The sequence below is a fragment of the Ranitomeya variabilis genome, chromosome 2 (assembly GCF_051348905.1).
Source record: "Ranitomeya variabilis isolate aRanVar5 chromosome 2, aRanVar5.hap1, whole genome shotgun sequence".
Lineage (NCBI taxonomy): Eukaryota > Metazoa > Chordata > Amphibia > Anura > Dendrobatidae > Ranitomeya > Ranitomeya variabilis.
The window spans coordinates 795705097-795728318 of NC_135233.1; the positions used below are offsets into that span (position 1 = coordinate 795705097).

Consider the following 23222-nt stretch of genomic DNA (forward strand, 5'->3'; position numbering starts at 1 on the left):
AGGTGACCACAGACAATTACTCTCTCCTTATCCTTCCTGATTCTAACCTACATAACATTCATGTTGAACATTTTGCCTTATTTCCCAACACAGTCTTAAGAACATGAAGCATATACCAGGACATGGGCAGTTACATAAGAAGAGTCGCAGTGAGATGTAGAATGGCAGGTCTCCCTCCCTTCCTTTGCGTGAGGAGAAGTAAAATGGCCCTGTCATAGCCCTATAAGATGTCCTTCAGGAAGCTTCTGGTGTGCATGTTTCTAAGCAATTGTCAGCAGCAGACTATATGAGGGTGGCATGAAAATCCAATGTTTTATAGTGTAAGCTGTGCTTATAGCCCAGCACTATGAAGCTCGATTGGCTTTTGCCAGAGAACCTTAGAATTGTCAAGTCTGCCATCAGTGACCTATTCTCTTCGCAGATGAGAGCAGGTTTACACTCAACATGTGACAAGAGTCCAGAGACGTTATGTGTAACATTATGTCGCCTGCACCATTATCCAACATGACCGGTTTGGTGATGGGATCATGATGGTCTGGCGATGCATATCTTTGTAGGGTTGCACAATCCTCCATGTGATAGTCAACAGTACCATGACTGTTAGCTGATCTGAGGATTTCATTCCAATATCTGTCGGTGGGATTTGGGTGCCTCCTGGAGCCTACAAATGCCTAGATATTGTTGAGGGTGCATACAAGCACAGGGGAGCTATACACACTAGTGAGTTACATTAAGAGTTACTCTTGAAATCCATGCAAATGGGGTCTGAATGGGATTTTACATTTTTTATTTGATTTTCTATGGAATTTGAGCATATAATTCTGTGATCATTCATATAATACACTACAATAACTATGTATTGAAGTATTATGTTTGTCAGCATGTAACTAACAGACAATATATTAAGCCCTGCCATTGTCAGGGTCTGATAAATGTAGCAAGATCATGCTATTGGGGCCATTGTTCTGCCCACAGTTACCATGATGATGTATTGTCACGGAGTTGATCAAGAAACAGAGGGAGCAGCACCTCTATTGACAGTGGCAATCAAGTTATACACCCAGTTACTGAGCCTGCGCCATCCCACTGCAGTAACAACTTGACCAAACACAGAAAGAACCTATCAGACCAGTCATTATTCCGTGAAAGAACTACGGTATTTTCCAAATGGAGAAAGACGACGAGCTGCAATGCGCTTTTAGGCAAGAACTACTGTAGTCCATTGGTCCTAACCAAGCTCTGTAAACAGCATCTGTATTGTAATGCCTGACCAGGACAAAAGGTCTGGAGGTTAAAAATGCCTGCCTTCCATAATTACCGTATATACTCGAGTATAAGCCGACCCGAGTATAAGCCGACCCCCCTAATTTTGCCACAAAAAACTGGGAAAACTTAATGGCTCGAGTATAAGCCTAGGGTGGAAAATGCAGCAGCTATCGGTAAATTTCAAAAGTAAAAATAGATACCAATAAAAGTAAAACTAATTGAGACATCAGTACGTTAAGTGTTTTTGAATATCCATATTGAATCAGGAGCCCCATATAATGTTCCATACAGTTCATGATGGGCCCCATAAGATGCTACATATTAAAATATGCCCCATATAATCCTGCATAAAGGTTAATAATGGCCCCATAAGATGCTCCATAAAGATAGTTGCCCCATATAGTGCTACACAAACGTTGATTATGGCCCCATAAGATGCTCCATAAAGATAGTTGCCCCAAAATGGTGCTGCACAAACGTTGATTATGGCCCCATAAGATGCTCCATACAGACACTTGCCCCATATAATCCTACACAAACGTTGATTATGGCCCCATAAGATGCTCCATACAGATGCTTGCCCCATATAATCCTACACAAACGTTGATTATGGCCCCATAAGATGCTCCATACAGACACTAGCCCCATTTGCTGTTGCTGCGATAAAAAAAAAAAAATCACATACTCACCTCCGTCGCTCAGGCCCCCGGCACTTTAAATATTCACCTTTCCTCTTTCCGGCCGTCACTCCGTCTTCAGCGTCTTCTGCACTGACGTTCATGCAGAGGGTGCGCACTAACCACGTCACCGCGCCCTCTGACCTGAGCGTCACTGCAGAAGACTCTGAAGACGGAGCGGCGGCTGCAACGAGGAGAGGTGAATATCGCGCAGCGCTGCGCTACCCCTCCCTTTTATACTCACCTGCTCCTGGAGCGGTGCAGTCCCGGGTTTCCCGGCCCTGCAGCTTCTTCCTGTATTGAGCGGTCACATGGGGGGACTTTCAGCCCAAAAAGAGAGGGGGACTTTCAGCCCCAAAAAAATGGGCTGAAAATCTCGGCTTATACTCGAGTATATACGGTATCTAACATTTTCCCTATTTCTAAGAGGAAGAGCTTCAAGCAATGATAGAAATTCCAGGATTTGTTAAATTGCAATATTTAGTAAACCATCAAAATAATGTATTTCCTGGTGAAGTCTAAAGAATTCTAATTCAGCAATACTGGATGCGCCTTCCGTAGAATTCTGTTAAATGCTGAAAAGCAGGGCAAATGCCAATTTTCAGGAAACGTTTGTACAATTTACACATAAGGCAATATACATGTGTATAATAGATTCATGCTGCGCAGACACCATAGGCTAATTTCCATAAATGTAGATTAGGCACACGTAACAGGAGCCATCTCTACTGCTGTATCAGCTGCTCTACAAAATGCTCATAGGCATTCATAGCGACATTTATCTACTGTTTCCCAGTTGTATGCAGCAAACGATGAAGAGGCACAGTAATGATGAGAAAATATTTCAGGCAACAAGGTTGGTAGAGATGTATATTCACATGCACAAATAGTCTACATAACATACCGTACTGTATTTTTGGACTAGATGCTGGTTTCCTTTACAACAATTCTAGAAAAATCAGACAATACGTGCACTGGTTTCTTTGACCCAATTAGTACAGGGATGGGGAATCTATTGCTGCCAAGGGCCATGTAGATATTTATACCATTCTTCGGGGGAAGTACAATTTTTACGCGGTAACTCCGCCCACAAAATACACCCTGACGTCAACACTGGTCTATCATTGCTAGCTCCTCAGCGTTCAGTAGTGAACACTGTGCTCCTGCTCACAGAGCAAGAAGAAATTAATGGACCGCCGGTCGTCAAAAAAAAGTTGCCTGCCCGGGGACCAGATAAAAGGTCATCGAGGCCCATAAACATGCCGGAGGCCTGAGGTTCACCACCCCTGTTTCAGGGACTAATAGATCAGTGCTGATCAAGTGAAGCTAAAAATGATAACATCTCTTGTGGAAGATTGGACACATAACTGGGAGGTTATACGTTCGTCTGCTGTGGACCACCAAGACAGGGCGTTATCCTAGATCACCAGAAAATTAAATGCAAACACGTTATTCTTTCATAGACTAGTAAAAGTGTTGAGATTACCCAAGAAAACCTAAGACAGAGGGAATTCAATTATTAACTTCTTCACGGCTCAGGACAACCAAAGGTGGTAATAACAAAGGTAACCATAACCATACACCTTCAATAGCTGATGACCAAATAAGCTATTCCTCCAGACCCGTCCCATACACATGCATGCATTTATATTTTATGCAGATCCAATCATTTCTTCTTGCCCAAATTACCGGTACAGCGGTTGTTTGATCAATGCAGGCAAAGATGAGAACAACCATTCTGCTTATTACACGGTGAGGCTTTTTTAAATATATTTTAGCTATTTTCATCTTACATGTATTCCTCTGTATGGCCAAGACAGAAGAATGGAGATGTCCAGGTGCTGCCAAGGATGGCAGAGGGAAGAAAAGATTTATTAAAACAACGCGTTTCAGAGTTGGTTCAACTCCTTTCAACTTAGGTACAAAGGAAGCTGTGGAAACAATTGAACCAACTCTGAAACGCGTTGTTTTAATAAATCTTATATTCCAAACACCTGTGGCATCCTTGGCAGCACCTAGACATCACCAAGATTTATTTTCTTCTAGCCATATTTTATTTTCTATCCAAGCGGATGCGAGTCCAGCGGCTGAAGCAGCAGCATTACAGTGATCGTGCCCACACATACCAGAGGTGTGCCAAACACGACTCGCCCAGGTGAGCGGTCCTTTACCCAATCATCCCTTTAATCACTTTGAGATTTCACACCGGGAGCGCCCCTTTCCTTGTTTTCGGTTTGGCCAAGAGGGGCACATGAACTCTTTCACAGTCATTAGTCCATGTTATCATGCTGCTGATCAGCTGATAATTGAGCAAAAATATTTTTCCGCCATCTGACCAATTGGTTTATGTGGGCCATGAAATCATTGATGCTGGCAGGACAACTGCCTGTGTAAGCGGGATTTGCTGCCACAGACAAAATGCATGCTGTATGGGATATTAAAGATCATTCTATCACCACATGGTATCGATCAGGTTGACCGGGCCGGAAAACGAGCGCCAATTGTCAAACTGGTTCTCATTTAGGGCAGAAATCTACCTGAGACAATGAACCTTAAGCCACTGCCAGACACCTTTGGTGGTTAGAAGAACAAAGGGGTCAGCAACTTACTTTAAATTCAATTGGTTGTTTATTTTCCCTGACATTATTTGTTGGGGAAGAGTTGTGAAGAGCTCCACACAAAGGCTAGTCAAGCCACTGCCCCAAAACTAATGGAATCAGAAATCTTACCTAAAGTAAGAAAAAAAAGTCACTAAAATATACTAATTCCATTAATAAATCAGTGATATTCATAACTTTTACTGTTAATAGTGAGAAATTTACTATTCTACACATAAACTGAAGCAACTCCAGAGACGACAGATGCCCCAATAATTTATGCAATTAATCTGATGTAACGCTTTTTGCTTTCTGCTTCACAGGTAACAACCAGACAATATTCACTTACCTCTTTTAGGATTCTTTCATTAAAGAACTGCTGAAGCTTCTCATTACAGTAGTTAATGCAAAACTGTTCAAAACTGTTGTGTTCAAAGTATTCTGAAAAAGGAGAACAGCAAAAATGAGTCTTGTATTTTTCTTTAATATTTCCTTTCATTTACAGTGTTAAAAAATGGCAAAATAACCCAACCAATTATCCTGCTTTTTTCAGCATTACTAGGCAGGGTCCAGGATTGCTTTTCTCTACAGTCTTGCTCAACATCCGAGGATCGAAATTCAACAATTTAGATTTTCTTTTCTTTCACAGTGAATATATATATATATATATATATATATATATATATATATATATATATATATATATATATATATATATATATATATATATATACATATATATATATATGTGTGTGTGTGTGTCCTTTTTATTAAATGGGTAGCCACAGATGCAGATACCAGTTACTTACAGGATTTAAAAAAAAAAATTTTTTATACTTTTTCAAACTTCCATACATGGCGGGCCTAAAGGCCACTTTTATGCCCCCTAAAACCACAGCAAACTATCAGCACTGTTACACGTTAGCATCGTACTGGATCAAAGTTCAGTTTCACTGCCATGTTAAAGGGAACCCGGAACCACGAAAATGCAGGCCAATCTAGAGGCAGTATGTAATAGAGCAAGGGGAGAGGAGTAGATTCATACTGTATATAGTTTTGTGAGAAAAAATTCAGAGTAACTTGGGTTTTAATCATTTACACCTCTGCTCTTTCTGGGATTTTGGTCCAGTGGGCGGTACTGTCAGTGACTGACAGCTTTCTGATCACTGATCGGACCGCCCACTGGACCAAAAATCCCAGAAAGAGCAGAGAATGAAATCATTATAAGATAAGTTATACTGAATCTTATCTCACAAACGATTTATCAATCTGCTCAGCTCTCCGTGCTCTACAACATGCTGCATGCAGATCTGACCACATTATTATGATGACAGGCTCCCTTTAAGTGCACATGCGGCTAGAGGACTGTTTCACGTGTGTTTTATAACCCTACCCATCCAGGCTGGGCTTAATGACGTTTATGAAAAATGGCCCAATTTTATGTGCAAAAAAAGGATGATTTTCATCCCTGTTCCATCTGTGTCTCATCTGTTTGTCTGTTTTTTTACATCCATATGAAATCCTGATTTTGTTTTTTTTTTACATTAACACTTTTAAAAATTTGCACACGCAAATAGAGTTTAAGGTAATAGCTGCAATTTATTGGCAAAAATTCCTCCTTTGCGAGATTCGTAATTTACAATTTATTGAAATCACTTTTCTTTTTGCCTTGTGATATCCAATGTCATTTTAGTGCCAAATTACTCAAAATTCAACAACTATATTTGCCTTAGGTAAAGAAACAACTACGTTTTATTCACGGTCCTTTAGATAAAGTGGCTGTCCAATACTTTAACATTGATGGCCTTTCTTTAGAATAGGTAATTAACGCCTAATCAGAGGGGTTACGACACCTGGCACCCCAACTGTTCTCGGTGTTGGCGGCGGCCAAAACGGACCAGTTACAAAGTTGGCAGGTACCACACATCCACCCCTATTCAAATAAATAGGGGGTGGATGTACAGTACCTGGCCATAACCACTATAGACGGAGCAGCTCCGTAACTGGTCAGATTCGGCGGCCGTCAACAGCTGATCAGCAGGGGTGCCGGGTGTTGAACTTCTTCCAATCAGGCGTTGATGACCTATCCCAACAATAGGTCATAAATGTTAAAGTAGTGAACAACAGCTTTAACTATTAATAAATTATATAAATTATTAAAAAGACACAATACCCAACTATTAAAAGCACAAGGGCAATTGTTATATTATTGTTCTGATCTATTTATTCCTTGCTATTAGATTAGCTCTATATATCCGTGTAACTGGATTATATTCCCTGTCATGACTGCAGTCCATAAAATAGTATCTTTAGAACACACAATTGCACTCGCTATTAAAATTGCTAGCTCATAGCCTCCCAACAGGTTTCACCTATATGACGTCATCAGGGGATTTGGGGGCTAATGGCAAATATGGTCGTTGAATATTTTACCCTTGTTAGGACTGTGCAACACAGTCTTGTTTTCAAATTCCTCAAAACGGCATGCGTTGTTCATGAATTTGGCGTGTATCCAAAATGCTCTTTATCTTCATCTTCAGTCCACGTGAACACGTTGAGTATTTGGTGAGTATTTGGTGAGTATTTGGTTACACGTCAGTATTTGTAAGCCTTAACCAGGAGTGGGTGATAAATGCAGAAGTGGTGCATACGTTTCTATTATACTTTTCCTCTGATTGTTCCACTCCTGGTTATGGCTTACAAATACTGATGTAAAAAATTCACCAAATGCTGAAGGTGTGAACGTGGCCTTAACCAGTTTTTGCAACATTTCTGCACCAAAGGTTGCAAATGATTTAAAAAGTTACAAAAATGTGCCAAAAACATCTGGACAAGCACAGTCGTTGAATACTACTACTACTAGTAGAAAAGTCAACTTAAAAAGTGGAGCAAAACATATAAAGAATAAAGCGCAAATACTAACGCCACTAAAAAAGAGGAAATTCTTTCTGAAAACAAGAATGATGAAATGGGGCAATAGTTCTGCTTGGAACACCCTAAAAGAGTCACATTTTTGCTTGAATCAGTGATGTACAACATTTCTCCATTTATTTTAGATTGACAGCCAATGAGAACATTTTATTTCACCTCAAATTGATATTGGTGAACTTTGGCTGGCAAAATGTGTTATCACAGCCGATAGAAGCTTAAACTTTGGTAACGGATTTGATAGATGCCTCAAACAGAAATTAGAGATCTCTCAAAGAAATATCGCTACATAGTCCTTCATCCAATAGTATACTGTATAGCTTCAATTTTCCAATGTCCAAATATGCTTTGTAAAGAAAAGCAGAGTGTTCCTACTACCTGAGATATATTGGAAACATTTGTTTTTTTTGCTATGTACTTTATTTGGCTATTTGCTTTCTGAAGTTCCCTCCAGAAGATGGATAGTGCACAATATACTCAAAATACTAATTTTCTGTCCCAGGAATGAAATATCTAAAGCTGTAGCAATGTTCTGTAAAGTGAATTTCAGTATTTAAAGAATAGTTCACAAAATTACCCCAAGAACACTATAAGTTAATTTCTCAGCTCCTGCTAAATGATAAGTCTAGAAAAGGACGACTTATGAGAGAGGTAGAAGAGGTAAATTCAATTCTGGTGGCGCTACGGGAAATTGAACCAATAAATAAAATGCTGAAAAATGCAATAGAAAGAATGACATGAATGAGAAAATGGAAACATAATATTAGAAAAGGAATGAGTGTGAAAGGGAATGTACTTGGGGAAAGAAAACATGTAGTGCAGACATACGAGTCACAAAGCTGCGAGATATACTCGAGGGAAGCCATCGGAATAACGCAGGGTGCGATATCGAAAGCCCTCCGGATGAAAGCCATAGTCTGGTATGGTCATGTTTGGTGGATAGAACTGGTCACACACATGACATAATGAGAGATTTTATAGGATCCACCAAAAATCTAACTTACCGTATATACTCGAGTATAAGCCGAGATTTTCAGCCCAAATTTTTGGGCTGAAAGTGCCCCTCTCGGCTTATACTCGAGTCATGATCGGTGGTGGGGTCGGCGGGTGAGGACTGTCATATACTCACCTAGTTCCGGCGTTCCTGGCGCTCCCCCTGCCCGTCCCACTGTCTTCGGTGCAGCAGCCTCTTCCCCTGAGCGGTCACGTGGGACCGCTCATTAGAGAAATAAATAGGCTGCTCCACCTCCCATAGGGGCGGAGCCACATAATTCATTTCTCTAATCAGCGGTGCCGGTGACCGCTGATAGAGGAAGAGGCTGCGGCACCGAAGACCAGCTGTCTGGGGGAAGGAGCGGGACGCCGGGAGCAGGTAAGTATGACATAGTCACCTGTCCTCGTTCCACACGCCGGGCGTCGCGCCATCTTCCCGGCGTCTCTCCGCACTGACTGTGCAGGTCAGAGGGCGCGATGACGCATATAGTGTGCGCGCCGCCCTCTGCCTGATCAGTCAGTGCGGAGAGACGCCGGGAAGATGGCGCCGAGGAGCTGCAAGCAAGAGAGGTGAGTATGTGTTTTTTTTTTTTATTGCAGCAGCAGCAATGGCACAGATTTATGTGGAGCATCTATGGGGCAATGGTGCAGAGCACTATATGGCAGAGCTATGGGGCAACGGTGCAGAGCACTATATGGCACAGCTATGGGGCAATGGTGCAGAGCACTATATGGCACAGCTATGGGGCAACGGTGCAGAGCACTATATGGCACAGCTATGGGGCAATGGTGCAGAGCACTATATGGCACAGCTATCTATGGGGCAATGGTGCAGAGCACTATATGGCAAAGCTATGGGGCAACGGTGCAGAGCACTATATGGCACAGCTATGGGGCAACGGTGCAGAGCACTATATGGCACAGCTATGGGGCAATGGTGCAGAGCACTATATGGCACAGCTATGGGGCAACGGTGCAGAGCACTATATGGCACAGCTATGGGGCAACGGTGCAGAGCACTATATGGCACAGCTATGGGGCAATGGTGCAGAGCACTATATGGCACAGCTATGGGGCAACGGTGCAGAGCACTATATGGCACAGCTATGGGGCAACGGTGCAGAGCACTATATGGCACAGCTATCTATGGGGCAATGGTGCAGAGCACTATATGGCACAGCTATGGGGCAACGGTGCAGAGCACTATATGGCACAGCTATGGGGCAACGGTGCAGAGCATTGTATATATGGCACAGCTTTATGTGGAGTATCTATGGGGCAACGGTGCAGAGCATTGTATATGGCACAGCTTTATGTGGAGCATCTATGAGGCCATAATGAATGGTATGGAGTATCTATTTTTAATTTTGAAATTCACCGGTACCTGCTGCATTTTCCACTTTAGGCTTATACTCGAGTCAATAAGTTTTCCCAGTTTTTTGTGGCAAAATTAGAGGGGTCGGCTTATACTCGGGTCGGCTTATACTCGAGTATATACGGTATATGGGGGTAGCTCAATTGTACCCCAATGTCAACAGTCAAAAAAAATAAGCATCTTCTTATCACTATGCCATGTCCGTGGGATACTAGTGTTAACAGAAGTGTCTGCCAACTACCAATATTTGGCAACAAATCAAAATAGGATAGCAAAAAATCTCAATGTGAATACGATCTTAGTCTATGTTTCATCATATTCTTAGTAAAAGAATTCAATTTATTCATCAAAAACATATAGAAATTAGGATCACTTACCAAAGCCAGCAATGTCCAAAACGCCAATAAAATAGGAGGACCTCTCAAATGGAAAGCACTGGTTTACCCTGTTAACCACATGATCAAAGAGCTTGCCGTAGACTGCCTTTGCCAGGGCATCTCGAGCATTGTTGGCCTGCTCCACTTTCAGGGGCACTCTAAAACAAAGAATATATTACATGAAATTTCCTGACCACGGCTAAAACTGACAAAAGAGAAGAACTACAGTAAGTGGAGATGTACCAAAGATTTATGGGATAGAATATAGAATAGGCCCTGTTGGTCCATTTCATGCATTAATACATAACAATGTCACTCAAACACTGGCAAACCCAATGCAGGCGGTGCTGGAACAGCTACAGTATGGGAGGAGGAGAGTATCTGTTCTTTTTATTTTAAACTGGGGAGCATAGCAAATAGTGGACAATCCCTAAACCACAAGAATAGATGGAAGAAAAGCAAAACTTAACAATAACTGCTATACATATATTAGGCAGAGGAGAACCCACAGAGTGAACTCTTACAATGGGTTGTCCACTACTAGGACAAACCCTTCTGAACCCCTCTATTTCCCTGTTAAATAAAATAATACCACTTATACTTGCCTATGGTGCTGGCGCGGTTCCAGCATTTTTGGCACTGGCTCTCCCAGTGATTGCATGACAAACAATCACTGTGGTCAATCAGCGATGCCTTCATTCTCCTCTCGCATGGACGTCATTTACATCTGGAGGAAGTGAGAGCTGCGGCTGTTCTCTCACTTCCTCAGGATGTCTTGATTGGTCCTTTTAGGGAAGGAGAGTGCTGATTGGCAGCAGGGATTGCATGACATAATGTCACATAATCCCCAGGAGAGCCTGTGCCGATAGTGCCAGCACCGGAGAGGAGTATAAGTATTGTTAATTTACTAGTGGGAAACACAGGGATTCAGAAGGCGTTGTCTGAGTTATGGACAACTCCTTTAACTACATCTTTCCCACTGTAAATCAAAAAAGAACTGCTGTAGAAGGCCAAATAAAAAATTAATTTCCCACAGCACATAACTGATTGTACAGAAAACGTTTCTTTAAACCTCTTTTTGCTATACATCCCTAGTGATGAAAAATCCACAACTTAGTCAATAAGGTATACATGTGGAACAGAAATGACAAGTCTCACAGCTACATAACAAGAGATGGGTTTTATTAAAATGTCCTCGATGATTATTAAACTGTCACTTTACGAGCTATTTATATCCACCGCAATATAGTAAATCTGCAGCCGCTATACACTGTTAATCTTCTAGGATCTATTACTTTTAGTATATTTCATAAATATGTTAAGCAGATTTAACATAAAAAGTACGGATTCTATGGACGTACCTATATCCTAGGCAGTTAATACAGACAAAACAGGAGCTTTTCCAAAAACATGAGTTGCAGAGAAATCTAATCCTAAATTTATTATTCTTCCATAGTGAACTAAGCCACAGAAAAAGACAACCTCAAAATGAGGAAGGGGATTACAGCATCAGCACTAAACAGAATGCCATCATTCTCCGTGATCAAGTGGTGTTAAACAGGTCTCATGTATGTGGACATAAGGTAGGAAATAAGGGGGCCAGGATTGTTACACCGAAAATGTCCCCCTGTTATGTGGTCTGCACAACAGAGACCAGCCATACACTAGCCAAAAACAGGGAGAGACCAGGGGTGCATTGAGATATTTCTAGGATTTGCCCACCTTTACATGCATTTTTCTAGCTCAGTTACACCTAAAATAGTGAGGGTGGGATCAGACTACACAGTATGTTTGTAGTCTGTTACCATGGAGATACAAAGATATGCACAGGAGCTAAAGACCAAATTTAAAGATATTTCTAAGTAAGGTCATTTCAAAGTTGTTTTTTTAAAATACCGTACATAGACATTATATGTTGTTCTTGGACCACAATAAGTGCATGATATTTTATTACACAGCTAATAAACACCTTTGGCATCAACTTGTCATATACTTGTTCCCCCAGACCAGAGACCTGGTATATTAACATATCGAAAAATAGCTGGGACCGGATTTCATCAGAACCTACCTGGTTAATAAAGTTCTGATGTATGACTGAATTTAGTACATTTGTTTATTTCTCAATTATTTCTTGTCACATGAAAATGTCATCATTTTTTTCCCCTTGGCAATTACTAATATTTGGATGCTCAATATGTCAGGGATTGATTTGTTTACTTCCTTTCTGTACATTTTATGCATCCATCTTCAATAATACATTAGCTCCGTGCTTGTACTCTACATATACTAAGTGTATTATGCCCCACAAAGATACACTAGAGTACATGAAGTAAAGGCCCCGTCTCACATAGCGAGATCGCTAGCGAGATCGCTGCTGAGTCACAAGTTTTGTGACGCAACAGCGACCTCAGTAGCGATCTCGCTATGTGTGACACGTACCAGCGATCAGGCCCCTGCTGTGAGATCGCTGGTCGTGTCGGAATGGCCTGGACCGTTTTTTGGTCGTTGAGGTCCCGCTGACATCGCTGAATCGGTGTGTGTGACACCGATCCAGCGATGTCTTCACTGGTAACCAGGGTAAACATCGGGTTACTAAGCGCAGGGCCGCGCTTAGTAACCCGATGTTTACCCTGGTTACCAGCGTAAATGTAAAAAAAAACAAACACTACATACTCACCATCTGATGTCCGTCAGGTCCCTTGCCGTCTGCTTCCTGCTCTGACTGTCTGCCGGCCGTACAGTGAGAGCACAGCACAGCAGTGACGTCACCGCTGCGCTCTGCTCTCACTGTACGGCGGCACTCAGTCAGAGCAGGAAGCAGACGGCAAGGGACCTGACGGACATCAGATGGTGAGTATGTAGTGTTTGTTTTTTTTTACATTTACGCTGGTAACCAGGGTAAACATCGGGTTACTAAGCGCGGCCCTGCGCTTAGTAACCCGATGTTTACCCTGGTTACCAGTGAAGACATCGCTGGATCGGTGTCACACACACCGATTCAGCGATGTCAGCGGGACCTCAACGACCAAAAAACGGTCCAGGCCATTCCGACACGACCAGCGATCTCACAGCAGGGGCCTGATCGTTGGTACGTGTCACACATAGCGAGATCGCTACTGAGGTCGCTGTTGCGTCACAAAACTTGTGACTCAGCAGCGATATCGCTAGCGATCTCGCTATGTGAGACGGGGCCTTTAGTCTAAGGCTAGGGTCCCACAAGGGTATATTCTCTCATCCAAGAGAGTCGGGTCCATTTTGCAAATCATAATCTGATCAAAGTTTCATCATAGTGTGATCTGATTCTCTTGGATGAGGAGATGGAGAAAAAAAACATAAAATAATTTCTCCATTTTGTCAGTCTGTGGAAATTGGATTGTACTCCGATGTCATCCGAGTGCAGTCCGATGATTTCCATGGACTCATTGACAGTGTGACCTGAATGTTGAATCAAGCTCAGGTATGCTGCGATCTTTTCTTCGGACCAGCTCCGACATATGCCCTTGAGAATAACATTGGTCCAAGCTGATGTTTTGTCAGATTGCATTAAGACAGAAAATTCAGCCATATGCACAAGCCCTAACAGGTAGTACCAGCATTTATCTCCAGAAAATGACCATGTCTCAAACAGCTTGGAAAAGAGAAAGAGAGAGAGAAAGAAAGAGAAAGAGAGAGAAAAAGGAGAGAGACATTCCTTTATGCGGCTCTCAATTCACTTATAGGAGTTTCCAAAAATTGCAAGCAAGCGCACACTCCAATATTGCAAGAGAGCGCACACTCCAATATTGCAAGCGAGCGCACACTACAATATTGCAAGCGAGCGCACACTACTAAATTGCAAAAGAGCGCACACTACAATATTGCAAGAGAGCGCACACTACAATATTGTAAGCGAGCGCACACTACAATATTGTAAGCGAGCACACACTACAATATTGCAAGCGAGCGCACACTACAATATTGCAAGAGAACGCACACTACAATATTGCAAACGAGCGCACACTACAATATTGCAAACGAGCGCACACTACAATATTGCAAGCGAGCGCACACTACAATATTGCAAGCGAGCGCACACTACAATATTGCAAGTGAGCGCACACTACAATATTGCAAAAGAGCGCACACTACTAAATTGCAAGAGAGCGCACACTACTAAATTGCAAGCGAGCACACACTACTAAATTGCAAAAGAGCGCACACTACAATATTGAAAGAGAGCTCACACTACTAAATTGCAAGCGAGCGCACACTACTAAATTGCAAGCGAGCGCACACTACTAAATTGCAAAAGAGCGCACACTACTAAATTGCAAAAGAGCGCACACTACAATATTGCAAGAGAGCGCACACTACAATATTGCAAGAGAGCGCACACTACAATATTGCAAGCGAGAGCACACTACAATATTGCAAGCGAGAGCACACTACAATATTGCAAGAGCGCACACTACAATATTGCAAGAGAGTGCACACTACAATATTGCAAGAGAGCACACTACAATATTGCAAGCGAGTGCACACTACTAAATTGCAAAAGAGCGCACACTACTAAATTGCAAGAGAGTGCACACTACTAAATTGCAAAAGAGCGCACACTACTAAATTGCAAGAGAGCGCACACTACTAAATTGCAAGAGAGCGCACACTACTAAATTGCAAGAGAGCGCACACTACTAAATTGCAAAAGAGCGCACACTACTAAATTGCAAGAGAGCGCACACTACTAAATTGCAAAAGAGCGCACACTACTAAATTGCAAGAGAGCGCACACTACTAAATTGCAAGAGAGCACACTACAATATCTGGAACTCCCATGGAGGTGAAAAAAGAAAGTTGCGCTTGTAGCTCTACCTTTCCATTACCGGAAATGTGAGCGACGACCCCATTCTCAAGAATACTGAGGGTCTCACCATAAAGGTCTGTCAATCATTTACGGCATATTCCATCGCGACATTGAATAGTCTAACCATGTAAGAAGCGGGTAGGTCAACAACATGCTGCAACTTAGGGTCATATTCTGCAGTCCATGGAAGAATTCTTTGTTACGACTAGTAATGGAATCAGAAAGACATTGCTTTTCATGATCTTCATGATATCTCCTGGGGATATCCTTTAGAAAACATGTAAGACACGGCAGGAAACTACATAAGGCTAGGCCTATAATAAAATGTAATAAAAGCTTCGGTGCCAATTACTTGTTTATGGAGGAGAAGTATTTAGAATTTGCCATCGCTGACCATAATGACCAATTCATTTGTGAAGGTCAGACTTTATTCTATCATTGATTTATTAGGAAATTCAATAGCTGCAGTTTCTTAGAAGGCTAAAATTAACCCTGCCCTGTTCTACTTTATTGTTCCAGCTTATTTGCTAGACAGAAGTAGACTGCCATTTAATGCTACTGGCCTTTTAAATCCCATAATCCTCTTAAGAAGCTAATTGCCGGGAGTGAAGGCCCACACGGCATGCAAAGGTAAGGTATAACCCATCATTCAGTGCACGTATAAATGAAATTACAGCCTAGATCAGGGACTATCTGTTACTACTTTATAGATCAATGTTAGTTGATACATGGACAATTCATTAACTTGGTAGTTACCACATTTGTAAAGAACGGTCCCAGGAGTAACGGAAAAGACTAGCGTGATAGACATCTGCTCCTCACACAGTGCATACAGGTCAAAGTGGTATTCTAGGAATGGGCAGAGCTTTCAAATAAATAAAAGAGCAAGCAATACAATAAATTAGGAAAAAAGGTTCATAAATGTCGCCAGCGCAAATATCAGTCAATCTGGTCTCAGTGGGCAATGCCCATCTCAGCCACTAATGGGTAAGACAGGAAAGTCTGTCTGCGTGCCCACCCCAGGAGCGCTGCGCCAAGCTGTGTCCGTGGCAGCCACAACACCCCAACTCTTATCCCCAATAGCACACATCTACTAAAGAATATGGCAATGATCTTTCCAATGTCATATTTTAATACAGTCACAGGATACTGATAACCACCTCGTGTTTGCAAAGCACAACGTCATAGTGACAGATCCATGATTTTTATTTGCACAAACTATTACTCACGCAATCAATGAGCATTCTCACTAATTGTTCTGACACGTCACCGATTTATCAATATGCCCAAACAATATATTAATGGCCCTTCAATATAACTCATTTATCACATATTCTGGCTACAAGTTCTGACCAGAATAAAGAAGAGATCCATATATAAATACAAACGGCAATCTTTATTATTCACAACAAAATCACGAGACTAAATAATATAGGAAAGTCTCATGAAGGGGACGCTAGACCAAAAATATGCTAATGGATATTAGTAATATAGCAATCAATATACATGAAAATCATAGTCAAGTGACTCCCCACACAGGCGATCTAACTACTTGAATAGCTTATAAATCTGACCCTGGACACTAACACAAATGTGTAAAAATCTGTCTAAATGGTGAAATAATTACATTCAAATGAATAGAATGTCATAGTAGAAGTGTATACTGGCACCAGTAAATGTACGCACACTGTTGTGAATTCTGCTTTTGGGTTCCCTCCGGTGGTAGTAGGTGGTAATGCAGTTGTCCCTGGGTTGCAGTCCTGGTCAGGTGTGTCTGCTGATTGCAGTTCTGACTGGGGTATTTAGGTGTGCAGGATTCATTAGTCCTTGCCAGTTGTCAATTGTTGTTGGGAGGTGTTGGACCTCTGCCTGGTTCCTCCTGTCATTCTGCCAAATCAGCAAAGATAAGTGTCTTTTTTTTCCTGTGGCACACATGCTGTGTGCTTCACAATTCAGTGCTATTCTTTGTGTTTTCTTGTCCAGCTTAGATTGTGTCAGTATTTTCTAAGTCTTGCTGGATTCTCTGGAGTGGCAGATATACATTCCATGTCTTTAGTTAGATTGTGGAACTTTTTGTATTATCTGTTGTGGATATTTTTGGAATGGTTTTAATACTGACCGCCTAGTAATCTGTCCTATCCTTTCCTATTTAGCTAGAGTGGCCTCTTTTGCTAAATCCTGTTTTCTACCTGCGTGTGTCTATTCTTCTCCTACTCACAGTCATTATTCGTGGGGGGCTGCCTATCCTTTGGGGGTCTGCTCTGAGGCAAGATAGCATTCCTATTTCCATCTAAAGGGGTATTTAGTCCTCCGGCTGTGTCGAGGTGTCTAGGGTTTGTTAGGCACACCCCACGGCTACTTCTAGTTGCGGTGTTAGTTCAGGATTTGCGGTCAGTACAGGTTCCACCGACTCCAGAGAAAGTTTTCATGCGGCTCCAAGGTCACCGGATCATAACAGCACACATTGACTGCAGGTGACAAAGGTTAAGTGCAGAAAATGCAACTGCTAAATATCAAGTGTGCTACCTATGCAGTAACACAGAAATCACAATGGGGATTTCTATTCCACGGCTAATTAAAGTTAAATACCAAAACACCAGTAATGTTAGGAATAAACCTTATTGTGATAATGCTGATTAGTACTTGTGCTGGATAGAGGCACATATAATTGTGTGCAGATCAGATATGGTAACCGAAAAGGGGATAGAAACATTACAAGTTGATGCCAATATGCGGTTTCACACACCAATAAGGAAGACTTAAACCTTAAAATAATGTCAAACCAGGGGAGATGGATGAAGTCAGGAGAAGCGTCCCCTCACTCTGATGGACGTTGCGGTAGTAGCTTCTTAATGACGTCTCCTATTTATGTAAGCTAATATTTTGTAAGTTCACTTGTCTGCATTTGAATCTGAGATATAAATTAATCTGTGGCTCTGAGGCATCTGAGTGGCACATCATGTGGCGTCTGAGCTGTGCATCATGTAGCTATGCTGTGTTTGAGCTGCGCAATATGCAGTTCAGCGGCGACTGAGATGTACGACATGGCATCTGAGCTGTATGGGATGCGGCTGTGCGGCATCTGAGCTGGGCAGCATGCGGCATCTGAGCTGTACATCATTTATACACACAAACATCAGAGGCAAACAACGGGGAGTGGAGGATGGGGTTAAACCAAAGTAGAAGCAAGGAAATTATCACACACTCAAAACCAAGCAATAGTCACAGAAAAATCCACCAAATGCCTTCTCCAATTACAATCACCAACAACTTCCAGCTATGCAGCATAAGCTATCTCTGAGAATGAGTGATAGCCAGGACCCAGATTATATACGAGATTGGAGTTGCAAGGAATGCACAGCTGAGAGCCTTAATGCAGGAAAGCTTCCAGGAGCTCTCAACTGAGCAAATTAACCCCTGCTCTGCTAAAATAAAGTCTTATGACTCCTCTATGTCTCAGTAATCCTGTGACAGATACATCACGAGGGTATGCTGCATCTGAGGTATATATCACGAGGATACGTTGCATCTGAGTTGTACATCACAATGCAGCATATCTGGATACGCTGCATCTGAGGGATATCTCACGAGGCTCTGCTGCATCTGAGATATATATCATGAGAATACGCTGCATCTGGGGGATACATCACGAGGCTCTGCTACATCTGAGGTATATATCACAAGGATACATATCGAGGATACAAGTCATGTCAGACTGATCTAATTTCCCTTGATGATGAAATCACTGACTCTGCGGATCAGGGAAATGGGGTAGATATAGTATATCTCAACTTCAGCAAAGCATTTGATAAAATATATTATACAATTATTATTGAAAAAATGGCCAAGTATGGGATTGACAAGGCTACCGTTAGGTGGATTCATTTCTGGCTCAGTGATCATACTCAAAGAGTGGTAATAAATGATTGCATATCCAATTGGAAGAGTGTTTCAAGTGGGGAACCATAAGGCTCTGTCCTGGCACCAGTGTTGTTCAACAGTTTGATTAATTATCTAGATAGGGGAACTGAAGGTAAACTAATCAAATTTGCAGACTATGCAAAGCTAGGAGGGATAGCTAACACTAGAGAAGACAGAAAAATGATTCATAAGGATCTAAATAAGCTTGAACAATGGACAGCTACTAATAGAATGGTATTTAACGGGGAGAAATACAAGATTCTACATCTGGGCAAGAAAAACAAAAATTAGGTCTACAAAATGGGAGGAATAGAACTAAGCAACAACACGTGTGAAAAAGACTTGGGTATACTAACACATTACAGACTGCACATGAGTTAACAGTGTGATGCAGCAGCAAAAAAGGTAAACAAACACAGTTCTAGGATGTATTAAGAGAAGCATAGAGTCTAGATAGAGTGAAGTTATTATTCCCCTCTACTCCTCCTTGGTCATGCCTCATCTGGAATAATGTGTCCAGTTGGTGGCACTACATTTTTAAAAAGACTTTGAAAAACTGGAGCAAGTTCAGAGAAGAGCTTCCAGGATGTTGTCCTACAAGGAACGGTTAAAGGATCTGGGAATGTTTAGCTTGCAAAAAAGAAGGCTAAGAGGAGACTCAATGGCTGTCTACAAATATCTGAAGGAATGTGACAGTGTAGAGGGATCATCATGATTCTCATTTGCACATGGAAACACGAGAAGCAATGGAATGAAACTGAAAGGGAGAAGATACAGATTACATATTGGAAAAAACTTTTTGACAGTGAGAGTGATCAATGAGTGGAACAGGCTGCCAAGAGAGGTGGTGAGTTCTCCTTCAATGGAAGTCTTCAAACAGAGGCTGAGCTGACATATGTCTGAGATGGTTTAGTGAAGCCTGCATTGAGCAGAGGGTTGGACACGATGACCCTGGAGGTCCCTTCCAACTAACATTCTATGATTCTATGATACACTGCATCTGAGGTGTATATCACGAGGATCTGCTGCATCTAAGGTATATATCCCAAGCCTCTGCTGTATCCGAGGTATATAAAATGAGGCTCTGCTGCATCTGAGGTATATATCACAAGGCTCTGCTGTATCCGAGGTATATATCACAAGGCTCTGTGAGGTACATATCGTGAGGCTCTGCTGCCTCTGAGGTATATATCACGAAGCTCTGCTGCCTCTGAGGTATATAACACGAGGCTCTGCTGTATCTGAGCTATATATCACAAGGCTCTGTGAGGTACATATTGTGAGTCTCTGCTGCCTCTGAGGTATATATCACGAGGCTCTGCTGCCTCTGAGGTATATAACACGAGGCTCTGCTGTATCGGAGGTATATATCACGAGGCTCTGCTGCCTCTGAGGTATATATCACGAGGCTCTGCTGCCTCTGAGGTATATAACACGAGGCTCTGCTGCCTCTGAGGTATACATCACGAGGCTCTGATGCCTCTGAGGTATATATCACGAGGCTCTGCTGTATCTGAGGTATATATCACGAGGCTCTGCTGTATCTGAGGTATATAACACAAGGCTCTGCTGCATCTGAGGTATATATCATGAGGCTCTGCTGCCTCAGGTATATAACACAAGGCTCTGCTGTATCTGAGGTATATAACAATAGGCTCTGCTGCCTCTGAGGTATATATCACGAGGCTCTGCTGCCTCTGAGGTATATATCACGAGGCTCTGCTGTATCTGAGGTATATATCACGAGGCTCTGCTGTATCTGAGGTATATAACACGAGGCTCTGCTGCCTCTGAGGTATATATCACGAGGCTCTGCTGTATCTGAGGTATATATCACGAGGCTCTGCTGTATCTGAGGTATATATCACGAGGCTCTGCTGTATCTGAGGTATATAACACGAGGCTCTGCTGCATCTGAGGTATATATCACGAGGCTCTGCTGTATCTGAGGTATATATCACGAGGCTCTGCTGTATCTGAGGTATATATCACGAGGCTCTGCTGTATCTGAGGTATATAACACGAGGCTCTGCTGCATCTGAGGTATATATCACGAGGCTCTGCTGTATCTGAGGTATATATCACGAGGCTCTGCTGTATCTGAGGTATATAACACGAGGCTCTGCTGCCTCTGAGGTATATATCACGAGGCTCTGCTGTATCTGAGGTATATAACACGAGGCTCTGCTGCATCTGAGGTATATATCACGAGGCTCTGCTGTATCTGAGGTATATAACACGAGGCTCTGCTGCCTCTGAGGTATATAACACGAGGCTCTGCTGCCTCTGAGGTATATATCACGAGGCTCTGCTGTATCTGAGGTATATAACACGAGGCTCTGCTGTATCTGAGGTATATAACACGAGGCTCTGCTGTATCTGAGGTATATAACACGAGGCTCTGCTGTATCTGAGGTATATAACACGAGGCTCTGCTGTATCTGAGGTATATATCACGAGGCTCTGCTGTATCTGAGGTATATATCACGAGGCTCTGCTGTATCTGAGGTATATAACACGAGGCTCTGCTGTATCTGAGGTATATAACATGAGGCTCTGCTGCCTCTGAGGTATATATCACGAGGCTCTGCTGTATCTGAGGTATATATCACGAGGCTCTGCTGTATCTGAGGTATATAACACGAGGCTCTGCTGTATCTGAGGTATATAACACGAGGCTCGGCTGCATCTGAGGCATATAACACGAGGCTCTGCTGCATCTGAGGCATATATCACGAGGCTCTGCTACATGTGACAAGAGTTTGGCAGTTACGTAAAAATAACAATAAGTAAAGCTGCAGCTGCTGTGAAACGTAATGTAATACTTTCCTCTCTGTATAATGATGGTTATACAATTACTTACTAAAATGTCAATAAAAATTTGACATAATAAGAGGTAAGAACGTCGGCCGTCAGTATTCGCAGGATACTCATCAATACACTAGGAAGATTATTGTTTTGATCTTTACACAAAAAAAATAAATAAATAAAACCCACAAACAATCTTTTCTTCTTCTCTTACAGGTTCCAATCAATTTCTCTTCTATCGTCAATCATTCTTATTAAAAGAGAAAAAAACCACAAAGAATAAATCAAATGGCTCAGGCCAATAGGCTCAGTTGGCTTTCCCAGTGCTACAGTAATAGATTGCATGTTATGCCATTCTTAGCTAATATCTTCCTACGCTCGGCACTTGTAGCGCGGAGATTTCCAAACATATGTGGGCACGTGATGGGAGACAGATTTTCTTCCACTTTGCAGCATATTATTAGTATTGAGCTTGTCCGCACTAATTATGAAGCCAATTTATGAGCCGAGCACAGGAGAGAAAGGCTCATCCAGCGAGCTAATATTTGCCGAGGCAGCTGCTTAACTCGCTGAACACAAACAATCCAGAAATGAATCAGAAATGTAACAAGCCGGGGATGTGTGTACAGTCTCCGCAGTCCCCTGATGCCGGGCATATTCCCGCTACATTACACGCCACTTATTGGTAGGTGACTACCTGCCTGACACTGGGGTCCTGTATTATGTAAAAGGACAGGCAGTGAGTCAACATAAACCTTGGGGATTAGCCATGCTGATCTGTGATTATCAGGAGACACTGTCAAGGTACGCTACCCCCTATACTTAGAAGGTTGCTGTCACTTCTGCTTGTCACATGATAAATTACGAGAATCCACCAAAGCCCTAAATGTTACGAGAATTGTACTCTGCTGCTGGGATCTAAGGAGACGGTTCTTTAAATTATTTTATTACCCTATATAGAGAAGTATTTCTATTGTATATACTTGCCCCGGTAATTAGAGTGACAGAGTGCAGGTGTAAGGACAGCTTTGTGTTGTTTCCCTACAGGATGTCCAGGAGTACAAGATATTCACATATCGTATAGGTTATCCCATCATTTGTGCCAGTCTGATGCCTCATTTACATTGGCAGATGTCCGGCCAGTAGCGAGCGCTCATTTACCATACTCAAGTCGTCCGGCGCTCGTTTGCTGGCCTGCTTAAGCCACCGAGCAATGATAGGAACGGAACAATTCCTTTTATACTCATTCCTTTCCCCCGTACAGTATCAGCAACACGTCTCGCTTACACATAATAACATTATTCACATTATCATAAAAATCAAATCACTCAAGCATTTCACTCATTCGCCATGGTGAATGCTGCTCGGATCACATCGGCAGATTTCCAGGAAGGAGCAAACGTTCGACAATGAGTGGGCCAAAAGGCCAGGTTTACT

General features: G+C 42.2%; 1 protein-coding gene across 8 annotated transcripts in view; it reads right to left on the reverse strand.

The window, feature by feature from the left end:
* Positions 1-23222, reverse strand: part of MYO6 (myosin VI) — a 278543-nt gene that overhangs the window by 114844 nt on the left and 140477 nt on the right. For all 8 annotated transcript variants that reach the window (XM_077289865.1, XM_077289864.1, XM_077289863.1 and 5 more), the window contains exons 13-14: positions 10214-10371; positions 4890-4981 (exon numbers count right to left, since the gene is read on the reverse strand). In XM_077289865.1, coding sequence (XP_077145980.1) covers positions 4890-4981; positions 10214-10371 — 250 coding nt within the window. The remainder of the gene's footprint in view (positions 1-4889; positions 4982-10213; positions 10372-23222) is intronic.